The 15,662-nt window shown below is 35.5% G+C and overlaps 1 protein-coding gene across 3 annotated transcripts in view; it reads left to right on the forward strand.

Moving 5' to 3' along the window:
• The window catches only part of EXOC6B (exocyst complex component 6B), a 604,005-nt gene that overhangs the window by 348,992 nt on the left and 239,351 nt on the right, over positions 1 to 15,662 (forward strand). For all 3 annotated transcript variants that reach the window (XR_014315086.1, XM_082744029.1, XM_082744030.1), the window contains one exon: positions 10,584 to 10,763. Coding sequence is in view for 2 of the 3 variants with exons in the window: in XM_082744029.1 (XP_082600155.1) it covers positions 10,584 to 10,763 (180 nt within the window). In the remaining variant the exon portion in view is untranslated. The remainder of the gene's footprint in view (positions 1 to 10,583; positions 10,764 to 15,662) is intronic.

Genomic DNA, 15,662 nt, shown 5'->3' on the forward strand with positions numbered 1-15,662 from the left:
TGGAGCATGGGCAATAGTTTCATCAAAAAATATTTGCACTTGATTTACTGTGAAAACCAAAACTTCTCCAGGAAAGAAAATGTGGGAGGGACTGTAGTTTAATGTTCACCAGAAAAGAGGGATTTAGGGAGTTAAAACATGACGTTCATTTATTCTGGTCTCTCATATGGGGACTATGCTACTCTTCCCTTAACCCACTGCAATTTTCTTATTTCTAGAGCTTTTCAAATTATGGTCAGAATTCCTCCCAAAGGATGGCTTGTGTAGTTTGCTGTTGCTCCAGCAGTAAAATTGCTGAGGGAAAATTAAAGGCAGACAGGAAGCCATAGGAGTTGAGTAGCCAGTTAAATACTTAGTAAAGGAGAGGTTCTGGAGACCACTAAAGGTCATGTTGACAAGTGCTTATTGGAAACGCTGATTGCTTGAAACACACTGAAAGTTTATTTTTACCAGGACTGTTTCAGACCAACTACCCCAGAACTCAGTATAAACATGGCAATTATAACAGCTACATGTTGTGTATTTTCCTAAGCTACTGTTTCCAGAAAACTTTCCCTTGCAGATGGAAACCTTTATGCTAAAAAAAGGGGCAAAAATAATCAGAAGGTCTTCAAGGTATTTTCCTGCAGAATTGCCTCTTGTTTCTGCCATATGTGACATAATTAAGCTGGCATTCTTAGCTTTCCTTGTTCATAAGAATTTCCTTACTCTCTTACAAAATAGAATGAGGTTATTTATTGATTTACTCCATCACAAATGTTGTTGGTGTACCTACTATGTAACAATCTGGTAGGTTCTTGGGTATACTTAGTCATTGGATTTAGAGTTTATAATCTGCAGGGAGGACAGACACTGTAATTTCTATAAAGAACCATGTGAACAGTACTAGGATAGCACCATAAATACATTCAATCCCTCATTAATTCTATAAGTTTTTATGAAGCACCTACTGCATACCAGGCAAATTGTAGGTATGTATGTCGTAAACAAGTCTCCTGACTTTACAGAGTTTATATTGTGCTAGATATGAATCTCATTTAATATCAAGTAATGACAAGAACTTAGAAGAAAAATAAATGACCTTAATGAAATGAGAAATAGAATCATTTGGATTTCCAAGAGATAAGCTTTCCATTTTGAGGGAATAGTACAAGAGTAGGCAGTGGTGTGTTCAAGGAATTACAAGGGATTTAGTGTGGCAGTGATAATATCTATCATTGGAGGTAGAAGTGGCACAAAATGAGATAGTCCGGAGTCAGATATTTTCTGGCCTTGTAGGCCACAGTTAATACTTGGGATTTTATTCTGAATTGAAACATGAGGCCATGAGAAAATTGGGAGTGGTGGGGATAATCTGATTTACATATTATTGGGTAACAATGGTTGCTGTGTGGAGAATAAATATGCTATAGGTCAGTAAGTGTGGAAGAAGAGGAGTCGTTAACTGGAATGTTATTGGCATAATCTAGGTAGGAGATAATGCTTTGTTGGACAACTGTGGTAGGATGAAAGTGGTAAGAAATATTGAAGGTAGAGAGGTCAAGTTTTTTTTTTTTTTTAAAGATTTTATTTATTTATTTGACAGAGAGAAATCACAAGTAGACGGAGAGGCAGGCAGAGAGAGAGAGAGGGAAGCAGGCTCCCCGCTGAGCAGAGAGCCTGATACGGGACTCGATCCCAGGACCCTGAGATCATGACCTGAGCCTAAGGCAGCGGCTTAACCCACTGAGCCACCCAGGCGCCCAGAGAGGTCAAGTTTTACTGCTAGACTGGGGATGGGATTATAAGAGAAAGAGTGGAGGCAAGGATAACTCCAAGATTTTGAACTAAACAAACTGGATGAATAGTGTCGTTGTTCTGTGACATGGCGAGTAGGGAGAGAATAACAGACTTGGGGAGAGGCAGGGGGGTCAAGCCTTCCATTTTGGACACATTGTGCTTCAGGTATTGAGTAGTTGTCTGCATAGAGATATTAAATGGACAGGGCAGAGTCATAGCTGGAAATAAAAAATATAGAATTCATCTCTATAAAGATGGTATTTAATGCTGTGAGGCTGGCTTTCTTCTGGGAATTGAAGATAGAGAAAGGTGAGAGGATTAGGCTCCAAGGGAAATCAACATTTCTAGGTCTAGAAGAAGAAGAGAACTCCACAGAAGATGAGGATACTTATCTCAGCTTTGAGACCTTCAGGGAGGACGTCCCAGAAAGGGCACAACATGGTGGATCTTGGGACCAGCAGAAGGTGTCCAGGTAGAGAAAAGCTGAGGACAGGGTAAGGGACATTTTTAGGAGAGACAGTTTCATTTATAAAGATGAAAGAATAAGGGGTACTGGGGTGGCTCAGTCGGTTAAGCATCTGCCTTGGTCTCAGGTCCTGGGGTCTTGGGATCAAGACCCACATTGGGCTCCCTGCTCAGTGTGGAGTCTGCTTCTCTCTCTCTCAAATAGGTAAATGAAATCATTAAAAAAAGATGAAAAAATATAATAAAACCAGACATAGTCAGTGTAGAATAAGGGTAACAACGAGATAGAGAAGTAGTTACATGCCAACTTGTAGAGCACTTTGTTTTGTATTAATAGGTAATTTAGATTTTATCCTACTAAAATCTTTGATAGACTTCAAGCAAGGATATGTTGCATTTTGAAAATTAGATTTTTTATTTAAATGCAATTTAATTAATATATACTATATTATTAGTCTCTGAGGTAGAATTTAATGATTCATCAGTTGCATACAACACCCAGTGCTCATTCCATCAGGTGCCCTCCTTAATGCCCATCACACAGTTATGCCAGCCCCCCACCCATCTCCTCTCCAGCAACCTTCAGTTTGTTTCCTGTAGTTAGGAGTCTCTTATGGTTTGCCTCCCTGTCTGTTTTTCTTATTTTACTTTTCTTTTTCTTCCTCTCATTTCACATGTGAATAAAATCATATGGTATTTGTCTTTCTCTGGATATATTGCATTTTAAAAAATAATTTTTATCTTGCCTAATGAAAAAGAAGGAAGGATTGAAGAAAAGGTAGAAGGAAGAAAGGAAAGAAGAGAAAGAAGAAAGGAAGGAATAAATAAATCACAATCACTTAAGATTCATAATCAGAGGAAATTAAATACCTAGAATACGTTGTGTAACTGTGCTAATAAATTTGAGAATCTATAATAAAATTGTGATAAATGATTCATGAAGACATAGAAAATTAACTAATAACTATGAAGGAAATTAAAAAGTTATTAAAGACTTCTAAAATTTGGGCAAGATCCATATGATTTTACCATGAATTTATTTCGGTCTTTATGAAGCAGATAATTTCTCTATAATTTAAACTATTCCAGATTGTAGAGTTAAAAAAGGGAAACTGTCTCAGTTCATTTGTACAAAGTCAATATAATGATTTAAAAAACAGAGAAGCCACAAGGGATAATTTGAACAATTAAATTTAAATACTGAAGTAAAAATCTCAAATAATAGACTATTAAACATAATCTAGAAGGACATAAAAAGTAGAAATAAAAGTAACATTAAGAATACAAGGATGATTAGTAGTAGAAAATTATTTACAATTGTCAACTTCGTTAGTAGATCAAATGAGAAAAAATACATGAGTATTTAAAAGATACTAAAATGGTATTTTATATAAATACTCTTCCTGCTAAGATATCTTGGTAAACCCATCTGTTTGTAATTGACAGATCCAGCAGGCAGAATATCAGAAAGGATGTAGTTGAACTGAATTGTAGTATTAATCAACTAGATCAAATTGACATTTGTAGAATAGTTCATCCAGCAACTGTAGAATACACATTCCTCTCAAGCTCGTAAGAAGATTCACCTAAACAGGCCATATTCTGGCTAATAAACACATCTTTACAAATTTTAAAGAATAGAAATTATACAAAACTTGCTCTTTCCACATGGAATTAAACTGTAGAAATAAATAACAGATAGCTTTAAAATCCCAGAATATTTGGAGATTAACCAACACACTTCAAAATAACATGTGAATCAAATAAAAGGTCTTAAATAGAAAAAGTATTTCAAAGGGTGCCTGGGTGTCTCAGTGGGTTAAAGCCTCTGTCTTCAGCTCAAGTCATGATCCCAGGGTCCTGGAATTGAGCCCCACATTGGGCTCTCTGGTCAGCAAGTAGCCTGCTTCCTCCTCTCTCTCTGCCTGCCTTTCTGCCTACTTGTGATCTCTCTCTGTCATATAAATAAATAAAATATTTTTTTTAAAAAGTATTTCAAATAAGGGGTGTCTGAATGGCTCTCTTGGTTAAGTGTCTGCCTTCAGCTCAAGTCATGATCTCTAGGTTCTGGGATGGAGTCCCATATCAGGTTCCTTGCTCAGTGGGGAGCCTGTTTCTCCCTCTGCCTGCTCTCCCCTGCTTGTGCTTGCTTTCGTTCTCTCTCTCTCAAATAAACAAATAAATAAATAAATAAATAAACAAACAAACAAATAAATAATTTTTAAAAAGTATTTTGAACTAATTGAAAATAAATTCAACTTATCAGAATTTGTGGCATCATGAAAAGCAGTACTTAGAAAGGAATTTATGGCATTAATTTTATATAAAGATGAAGTATCTTTTTTTTTAAAGATTTATTTCTTTACTTGAGGGGGAGAGAGCACACAAGGAGGCTGCATAGGCAGAGAAAGAGGGAGAAGTAGACTCCCCCTGAGCAGGAAGCCTGACCTGGGACTCCGTCCCAGGACCCTGGGATCATTCCCTGAGCGGAAATGGCAGATGTTTAACTGTCTGAGCCACCCAGCCACCCCAAAAAGGAAGATATTTCTAAAATCAATAATCTCAGCTATTTTAAGAAGATAGAAAAAGAAGAGCAAATCAAATCCAAAGTAATTAGAAGAAAAGAATAAAAATTAGAGCAGAAATGAATAGTTTTGGTGTAGAAAATCAAAAGAGATAATGAAACCAAAGGCTGGTTCATAGATCAATAAAATTGATAAACCTTGAGCCAAGCTTACCAAAAATAAAAGAGAGAAGACTCAAATTATTAATATCATAAATGAAAGAGGGACTATCACTACTAATTCCATGGACATTAAAAGAATAATTATTAGGGTTATTATGAACAACTCTATACCCACAGTTTGGTAACTGACATGAATTGAATCAATTCACTGAAAGACATAGTTTACCAAAAGTCACACAAGGAGAAATAGATAATCTGAATAGCTTTATATCTATTGAAGAAATTGAATCAATAGTTAATAGCCTTCTAAAACAGAAAACACTAGGCCTGTTGAAAATAATTGAAGAAGACACAAGTAAATAGAAAGGTAGTCCATGTTCATGGTTTTGAAAGAATTAATATTAAAATGTCCATTCTACTCAAAGTAATTTATAGATTCAATGCAATCTCTATTAAAATACCATTAGTATTTTTTGCAGAAATAGAAAAAACAATATTAATGATTGAATGGGATGATAAAGGACTGTGAAAAGCTGAAGTAATCGAGAAAGAACAAAACTAGAGACATCATGCTTGCTGATGTCAAATTTTATTACAAACCTACAATAATCAAAACATTTTGGGTATTCACATAAAAACAAACACATGGATCAATGGAACAGAACAGAGAGCCCAGAAGTAAATGCACATATGCTCAGTTAGTTTACAGCAAAGGAGCTAAGAATGCGCAAAATGGGGATGGGATAGTCTCTTCAATAAATGGTATTGGGAAAACTGGACAGCCCTATACAAAAGAATGAAATCAGACCTCTATCTTACATCATCCACCAAAATCAACTCAAAGACTTGAACCTAAGACTGAACCATAAAACATAGAAGAAAACATAGGGGGTAAGCTGTTTGACATTAATCTTGACCTTGATTTTTTTGTATTTGACACCAAAGCAAAGGTAACAAAGGCAAGTATGAACAAATGGGACTACATCAAGCTACCGCTTTTCTGCACAGCAAAGGAAACCATCAACAAAATGAAATGATGGAATGTGAGAAAATATGTGCAAACCACATATATCCCCGTAATGGTTTAATATCCAGATTATACAAGGAACTCATACATATCAATAGCAAAACCCCCAAATAACCCAAGTAAAAACTGAGCAAAGGATGTGAATAGACATTTTTTTCAAAGAAGACATACAAATGGCCAATAGATACATGCAGAGGTGTTCAGCATCACTAACCATCAAGGAAATGCAAATCAAAACCACAGTGAAATATCATCTCAAACTTTTTAATAAGACAAAAGATAAATGCTGACAAAAGTGTGGAGAAAAGAGAACTCTTAGACTGTTGGTGGGCATATAAACTGGTTACAACTTCTGTGGAAGACAGTTTCGAGATTCCTCAAGAAAGTAAAAATAGAGGTATCTTATCATCCAGCAATCCATATATAATTTCTGGGTGTATGTCCAGAGAAATTGAAATCATCATCTTGAAGACTTATCTATAGTTCTGTGTTCATTCCAGCATTATTCATAATAGCCAAGATATGTAAACAACCTAATTGTTTATCAGTGGATGAATAGATAAAGAAATTATATATGCACACGCACACACACATACATCATATACACAATGGAATATCATCCAATCTTAGAAGGAAATTCTGTCATTTGCAACAACATGGATAAACCTATAAGGCATTCTGCTAAATGAAATATGCCAGACAGAGAATGACAAAACTGCATGGTATCCCTTATATGTGGAATCTAAGAAAATAGTTGAACTCATAGAAACAAGAGAGTAGAAGAGTTGTTGCCAGGGGCTGAGAGGTGAGGGGAAAAGGGAGAAAATATGAAAAATTTAACAAAAAGACTACTGGAAGTAATAAGTGCATATAGCAAGGCTCAGGATACAAGGTTAATATACAGAAGTCATACACTTTCTTATTGAAACAGCACAGCAAAGGAAACCATCAGGGCCATTTACATTAACATCAGAAAAGAGAAATGGGTATAAAATTAGCAAATAAACAAGATCTATGTGAGTAAATTTGTAAAATTCTGATGAAAAGAAGTCAAAGAAAAAGATCTAACTAAATGGAAATATGTTCCATATTCATGTATAGGAAGACTTAAAATTTTATCAAGATATCAGTTCTTCTCAAGTGCATCTATAAATTCAATGCAACTTCAAATCCCCACTGGTCATTTTGTGAATATTAACAAATTGATTCCGAAGTATGGATGAGGAGGCAAAACACCCAGAATAGCCAACACTATATTGAAGAAGAACAGTGTTAGAGGACTGTTAGACCTGTTCTTCTTCAATATAGTGTTAGAGGACTGTTAGTCCTGTTCTTCTTCAATATAGTGTTAGAGGAAGTCCTCTAACTAGTTACTTGTCAGTTAGACTAGTAACTTGTCAGTTAGAGGACTGACAGGACTGACAGTGCCTGACTTCAAGACTTAACTATAAAGCAACAGTGATCAAGACTATGTGCGGTTGGCAAAAGACTAGATAATAGATAAAAGGAACAGAAGAAGGGGCCCAGAAATAGACCTACACTAATATATTCAACTGAATGTTGATTGCAAGTAAAGTAAATTTAATGAAGAAAGGAAAGTCTTATATATGTTTAAAATAAAACATTAAAAAAAAAAAGAAAGGAAAGTCTTTTTAGTAAATGGTGTTGGAACAACTGGACATCCACATGCAAAAAAGTGAAAATAGTCTAGATAGATTATTACATTTATTAGACTTTTACTTTTATTACAGGTCTTACAGATCTTATTACAGATACTACTGTTCCCCAAAATTAATTCAAAATCGATCATAGACTTACATGTAAAACACAAAACTATAAAACTTATAGAATATGGGAAAAGGAAAAATCTCAGTTACATTGGGTATGGCTATGACTTTTTGGATGTATCACCAAAACCATGATCCATCAAGGGAAATATTGCTAAGTTGGACTTTATTAATATGAAAAACTTGTTCTCTTGGAAAGACAATCATGAAGAGAATGCAAAGACATGCCACAGGTAGGGAAAAAGTATTTACAAAACAGAGTACAAAGAACTGGTAAAGCTCAACAATAAGAAAACAAACAACCCAATTTAAAAACAGGCAAAAGATCTGAACAGATACCTCATTAAGGAATGGAGAGAGAATTGTAAATTAAAACTACAGTGAGATGCCACTGCACACTGTTACAATCGCTAAAATCCAAAACACCGACAACACCAAATGCTGGAGCAGCAACAACTTTCATTCATTGTTGGTGCTAATGCAAAATGGTAATGCTATTTTGGAAGACAGTTTATCAGTTTCTTTCAAGTCTAAACATAGATAGTCTTATCACACAATCCACCAGTCAGTCATGCTCTTTCGTATTATCCAATTGAGTTGAAAACTTAAGCCATACAAAACCTTACACATAAATGTTTAGAGCAGATGTATTATGATTACCAAACTTGGAAACTACCAACATGTCCTCCTATAAGTGAACGGATAAACAAACTATGATACATTCAGACAATGGAGTATTATTCAGTGATGAAAAGGAAAGGACTATCAAGCTATCAAAAGATATGGAGGAAGTTTAAATGTACATTGCTAAGTAAATAAGTCAATCTGGAAAACTACATACTGTAAGATTCCAGGTATATGACATTTTGGAAAAGGCAAAGTTACGGAGAAAGTAAAAAGGTTGGTCATTGCCAGGATTCAGGGGGTGAGCAAAGGAGGAACGAATAGGTAGAACTGAGTGGATTTGTAGGACAGGGAAGCTATTTCTATGATACTATAATGGTGAATATATGACATTATACATTTGTTGGTACCCATAGAACTGTTTCACACTAAGACCAAACCCCAATGCAAACTATAGATTTTAGTTAATAATAAAATATCAATGCTTGTTCATGAGTTGTAACAGATGTACCCGACTAATGAAGTTTTAATATAGGGTAAACAGTGGGAGGGGAATATGTGGGGCAGAATACATGAATGCTATGTACTTTCTGCTCAATTTTTCTGTAAGAATAATGTTTATTAATGAAAAGAAAACTCAGTAGAATGGGAATTCAAGGAGCATATTAGATTATCATACAAATAGGTAACTAACCACAAAAATGCTCATTGGAATATGGTTCTTATAAATATAGTCAGTGCCTATAATTATAGTATGTAAATACATGGACAAATTATGCAGCCACTAAAATGATGAAAATAGAGAGGAATATTGGAGTCAGAAGTTTAGGAATTAGAATTTACAGGACACAGTGACTGAGTATAAAGGAAAGAATGAATCCAATATCTTGTTTAGATCTCTGCCTTGGACTGAACTAGGCAGGTGACGAGTGGGGATTATCCATCTAGTGTTGGAGTCACTGTGTTTAAAGTTTCTGTGGGTCATGATGCCCAGGAATAATCAGACTTAAAGAGTCTTTGAGCCGCCTGGATGGCTCAGTTGGTTAAGCATCCGACTCTTGATTTTGGTTCAAGTCATGACCTCAGACTCCTCAGACTGAGCCCCATGTAGGGCTCCATGCTGAGTTGGGAGCCAGCTTAAGATTCTCTCTCTCACTCCCTCTGCCCACCTCACCTCCCTCCACTCGAGCTATCACTCTCTAAGAAAAAGAATAAATATCATAAAAAAGATATATGGGTCTTTAACAAGGGTAGGTTTGGACAGAGATAGTGTAAACTCTAGGAGTTGATGTAATCACCCAGTGAAATTGGGAGCATTACAGGCCAGAAAAGTAAAAGTAAAACCAGGAGAAAACTATGTTGTGAAAGCCAAAGGAAAATAGAGTTCTAGGAGAGGATTTAACAGAGATCAAGTAAGATCAGACTGAATACTAAATATTGCACGTTGTAGCATGAAGTTACGGGTTACTGTGGACCAAACCATGTTGACAGATGGTTAACATTGGAATCTCAATTGCCCTGGTTCAGGTAGATCTGTTTGTCCTGAAAATATTTTTCTTGGAACGTTAGTTTCATGATACTTCTCTTACAGCTTTTTATATGCTAGTGTACATCCTGATTCTCTTAAATAGGATTTCTCAAACTTACTTGATCTTGGAACTCTTGTGCTGTTGTGTTAGCATTTTTCCAGATCTGGTGTTCCTTGGAACAAATTTCAGGAAACATCGGCATATACCAATCTGAATGTCCTTGATGACAGAGACACGAGAGAGGTAGGATAGTAGCTAGTGGGAATATTTATAGCATGAAGCTGAAACTTCAGCATACTTACTTTAAGCAAAGTGAGGAGAGTGGGGGCTGTAGAGAGGTTATTATAGGAAGGGAAGTTCTTGGAATCTTGGAAGGGATGAACAGGAATAAGACCCTGAGAGTGAATATGGTTTTGAAAAAATGTAGGAAAGTAAAAAAGGATGCAGATAGTTGAGGGCAGTAAAGGTAGATTCTCTATTTGGTGAAGCTAAGCATTAGCTTTTCTTGCAGATACAGAATAAAAAAATCTTTACTATGCTTTTGAAAAAGAAAAATTGACGGAGACTGTGGTATTACTTAATATTCCCAATTCTGTTCCTTAGTGGATGTAACTGTTAATGTCTCCAAGTGTAAATTTTTGATTATATTGGAAGTATGAATGATTTTAAAATTCTGTATTTCACAGGATGCCAGACATGCAGCTGAAGAAGAAATTTATACCAACTTAAACCAGAAGATCGACCAGTTTCTACAGCTGGCCGACTATGACTGGATGACTGGAGATTTGGGCAACAAAGCTAGTGATTATCTAGTAGACCTCATTGCCTTTCTACGAAGCACTTTTGCGGTATTCACACACCTTCCTGTAAGTGACAGTTGCTCTTACATTGCCCATCATGTAGAAAAAAGTTTTCTTAAAAATCTAGTTTGGTTAAAGATGCTTTTTGGGCTTTAACTAACTGGGAAGCTCTTTAGGATATAAAAGCTCATGCTATAATTATCATGCCTTGGTGAGATCTAGAGACTTCGCCCATCATTTTCTTATTGACTTTTGCATTTTGTTTATTTTGAAAATGGTCTGTTATATTATGTCTGTTTCTGTTCCTCTTAACTTCACCTAAAGTAATTCATGCAAACGCATAGTGAATGCCATGGTAGAAGGAAAACTTAAGAGTTAGAATTCCAGGTATATATCTTTTAGTCCTAGAATATCCATTTAATTTTTTTAAAAGATTTTATTTATTTGTCAGAGAGAGAGAGAGAGTGAGTGCAAGGAGTGGGAGTGGTAGGCAGAGGGAGAAGCAGGCTCCCCCTTGGGTAAGGAGCCTGATGTGGGCCTCGATCTCAGTACCCTGGGATCATGACCTAAGCCAAAGGCAGACACTTAACAGACTAAGCCACTCAGGCATCCCTCCATTTAATTTTTTCTTTTTAAACCTCAAATTCTCTGGCGAAGTTCTCTATCTTTTTATCTAATTTGTCCATCTTTTCTCTATTTTCTTGAGTATATTAATTAGTCATTTTAAAGTTGTCTTTTCACTAATGGTGAAGCGTCATTCCCCTACATGTAGGTGGGATTGTTTCTGATTTTTTTTTCTTAGTTATCAGTCATATGATCCTATTTTTTCCTTTGATTTTTTTGGTTGGTGTTAAACATCGCATTTATTTATTTATTTATTTATTTATTTTTTAAAGATTTTATTTATTTATTTGACAGAGAGAAATCACAAGTAGGCAGAGAGGCAGACAGAGAGAGAGAGAGGAGGAAGCAGGCTCCCTGCTGAGCAGAGAGCCCGATGCGGGACTTGATCCCAGGACCCTGAGATCATGACCTGAGCCGAAGGCAGCGGCTTAACCACTGAGCCACCCAGGCGCCCCTAAACATTTCATTTAAAACACGTCGAGGTTCCAGGTGGTAACATTTCCCAGCAGAATTGGTTTATCCCTTCCATTAAGAAGTATGTAGTATGGGCAGGTAGGTTGTGGTTTGAGCCTCATCGTCTTAATCCCATCGTGGGCTAACCTGGGGCTGGCCTGGGTTGCAGATGGAGTGTACCTTTGATTTGCCCCTGTTGCAAGGATGTGGGTCTTCAGAGCTGTTAATGAGCCTGCACATCGTCGTCTCTTTGGGACCAAGAGAACTATGGAACTTTCCACTTTTCATAAAAACCTTATCTCTTCAGCCTCCTTTTTAAATTTTACAGTTTGGCAAATGTCTTGAGAAGGAGGCTTACCCAGATCAGCCATTGCCTATAGGAAAGAAGTGGTTGGAGATTGTCAGTGTCAGTTCACCACTCCCTAAAGATCTTTAGCTCCTACATTAGAGCCTCATGAATCCTCCCATTAGGCAGTCTTTTTCTATGAAACACTAAGACTGTGGGAAATCTTACTTGGCTTTTCAGAGATTATGGCTTAGACCCTTATTTTCCTTAGGTGTGTAGCTTTAGAATTCAGAAAATGTCTTGAGAAGGTAACTGGCCCTCAGAGCTCCAATTTTGGCACTTCAGCCCCATGGAAGCAACAATAATTCAGTGATTTTTTTTTTTTTTTTTTTAGCCCAGGAGCTACTCTCTGCCTGTACCTAACACAGATTCTTAGTCTCTTCCTATGTGTACATGGGGCAGATCCTTCCAGGGATGGCTGCAGAGGCTCAGGTCACCTTGAAAAGGTCTGCCTTCTTTGCAGCTTTATTCCCTTTCGTCCTCATTGCTTCCTAAATGTCTGGTGTCTCTTCATTTTTCACTGCCTCTTACTCTGCTTGATGGGAGCATTGGCCTGCAGAAAACTAGGTTATTTCATCTAGTTTTACCCTGACACCAAAGCAAGACAAAAGTAGTACAAAAGAGCAAACAAAGAACCAATAAATAAATTTTAGCAAGTCATTTCCTGAGTGTTTTAAGAAAATAATTTACCACTACCATGTAGGATTCATTCTAGAGATGCAAGGATGGTTTGATATTTAAAAATCATTTGATCTAATTTATCACTTACCAGGTAGAAGAGATAAGGATCAGCTTTTTTAATTCTAAAAAGGTATGGCACGATATCCAGCCTGCACTCCAGATTTTTAAAAAATTGCTAATATTAAAGCAATATAATATTTTAGTAACGTGATAAGGAGCATCTATGTGAAATTCAGCAACAGTGAAACACTGGAAACACTTATTTGCATTTACATCAAAAGTGTGGTGAAGATACTTACTAGTGCTTTAGAAGTTCTATGAAATACAGTTAAAAAAAATAAATGTTATCATTATTCATAGCTTATTGCTGTGTGGTTGGGTAACCCCTCCCAAATCAGCTAAAAAGTACTTAAGATCAGTAAGACTTTAGTTGGTTAGGTTGTCCACTTAGAAAACAAATCAGCTTCTCTTATGTTAGCAATACCCTCATAGAAAATATATTGCCAAAAAAAATACCCTATTCATTTTGTATTATAAAATCTCTGTAAATATACTTAACAAGTTATATGTAGGACTAATGTGCAGAACATGTCACAGAATAATTTAGAAGAGACTTTATTATGTAGCATTTTAAGTGAGAATATTTAATACTGCAAATAATTTTTCCAAAATTAATCTAATTGCCATGAATAACAAGTGAATTTGATGGTGGTGGATTATTTTAACAGAATAATTCTAAGATTTATTTGCAGACAAAAATGGACAGTATTTGCCAAATAATAAGAAAAACTAAATTGAGTGTGGTTTTTTCCTATCAAGTATAGAAATATTACTATAAACCAAAAATAACCTTTTTCCCCCCTTTTCACAATAGAACAGACTGATAGATTAGAGAAAGAGAACATAAAATCTAGCAATAGTTCAAAGTACCTGTAAGAATTTCGTATATGATGAAGGTGGCATTAGCAATTGCTGTGGCCACTACTATCTGCTAATTTGGATAAAAAGATGTTTTCATATATCAAAATAAATTCTAGATCAAATACATGTTTACATTTTTTTTTTAAAGATTTTATTTATTTATCAGAGAGAGAGAGCGAGCACAGGCAGACAGAGGCAGAGGGAGAAGCAGGCTCCCTGCCGAGCAAGGAGCCCGATGCGGGACTCGATTCAAGGATGCTGGGATCATGACCTGAGCCGAAGGCAGCTGCTCAACCAACTGAGCCACCCAGGCGTCCCACATGTTTACATTTTATTAAATTTTTTTTTTTTTTTAGATTTTATCTAAACTCAAGCTAGTTAACATGTAGTGTATTATTAGTTTCAGGGGTAGAGTTTAGTGATTCGTCAGTTATGTATAACAATCGGTGCTCATTACATCCCGTGCCCTCCTTAATGCCCATCACCCAGTTACCCCGTCCTCCCACCCACATGTTTCCATTTTTAAAAAGAAAGAAGTTATGGGAGAGCCAGTAAAAATATTAGCAAATATTTCTGTAATCTGAAAATAAGTCACCATTATAAGGATGACACCAAAGAGTGAAATCATTAAGGAAAAGGTTAATAATTTGGCCACATAAAATGTTTTGTAAGATACCTAACAATAGTTGATAAAGAAAATAAAATGTAAGCTTACTGCAAAATTGACAAGTATGCCAAAAGGCTATTATCTCTAATATATAACAATATAACCCATTGTTTCAAACTCAGTTTGAAGACTGCACAACTTATTGGGAAAATTTGCAGATGTGGTATTTTAGGCAGTCGGAAAAGAAGAAAAATAAAAGACTAATGATAACATGAGCAAAATGTATAACTCTGGTAATAAGACATGTATATTAATATTGTGGGATATTCTTGACTATAAACTTGCCAAAAGTAAGTAAGAAAATAACATTCAATATGTATGAGAAACATTTCCCCAAATAGGTATTCTGTTACATTGCTGGAAGGTATGTAAATTGGTTTATTCTTCTTGGTGGTCAGTTTTTCAGAATGCCTCAAAAATCTCTTAAAATTTGCTTACCTTTGACCCTGCAATCTAGTCCCACTTTCAGAAATCTTAATGAAATAATCACGGGTTTATCATACAATTCAATATAAGTGTGTTCAACATAGTATTGTCTTTTGTGTAGTGGGGGAATAGTTAAAAGCCAGTAACAGATGTGTTAGCTCAATAACTTATTATATATTCACATATTATGATCTCAGCCATTCATTAAATTAGTGGAGATGGATATTTATCAACTTAAAATATGTTAATTATTTCTTGATTGGAAAAGCAGATTGTAAAATAATTTTATACTCTGTGATCTCACTTTTATTAATAGAGACACACACACATCAATCATCAATATAACATACAGTAAAACTCTAGAATTATATACTCCCTAATTTAACTATCCTAGTCTAACTTTTTGTTTTGTTTTGTTTTGTTTTTTGTTTATCTTTGTTTAAAAAAATGTTTTCTTTCATGAAACATTTGCTGCTTTTATAGTTCTGGGGATAGTGGAAGGTGATATTTAGAATTACTATTCTCTGTTCCAAGAGTATTCTGTCTTTGATAACTAATGTATATTTAAAAAAAAAAAACCCTTATTGAAGAAAGATTTCTACAAATGTGTTTCATTTTGTGGAAGGAAAATGGCTCATCGTGTTTTGGTTGTAATGTTTCCCCGACCATTGTATAGTTCCTTGAATGAGTCAGATTTTGGAATTCATGGGAAATAAAATATAGTAGTTCAAATTTGAAGTTATGCTGGACAGGTGTTCCCTATATTCATCTTCCCTGTTTTTTTTCTGTTCTTAAAATATAAAAAATGACATCATAGTAAGTGTGACTGTTTATACATGTCATATAA

Source organism: Mustela nivalis (genome assembly GCF_964662115.1).
Source record: "Mustela nivalis genome assembly, chromosome: 8".
NCBI lineage: Eukaryota > Metazoa > Chordata > Mammalia > Carnivora > Mustelidae > Mustela > Mustela nivalis.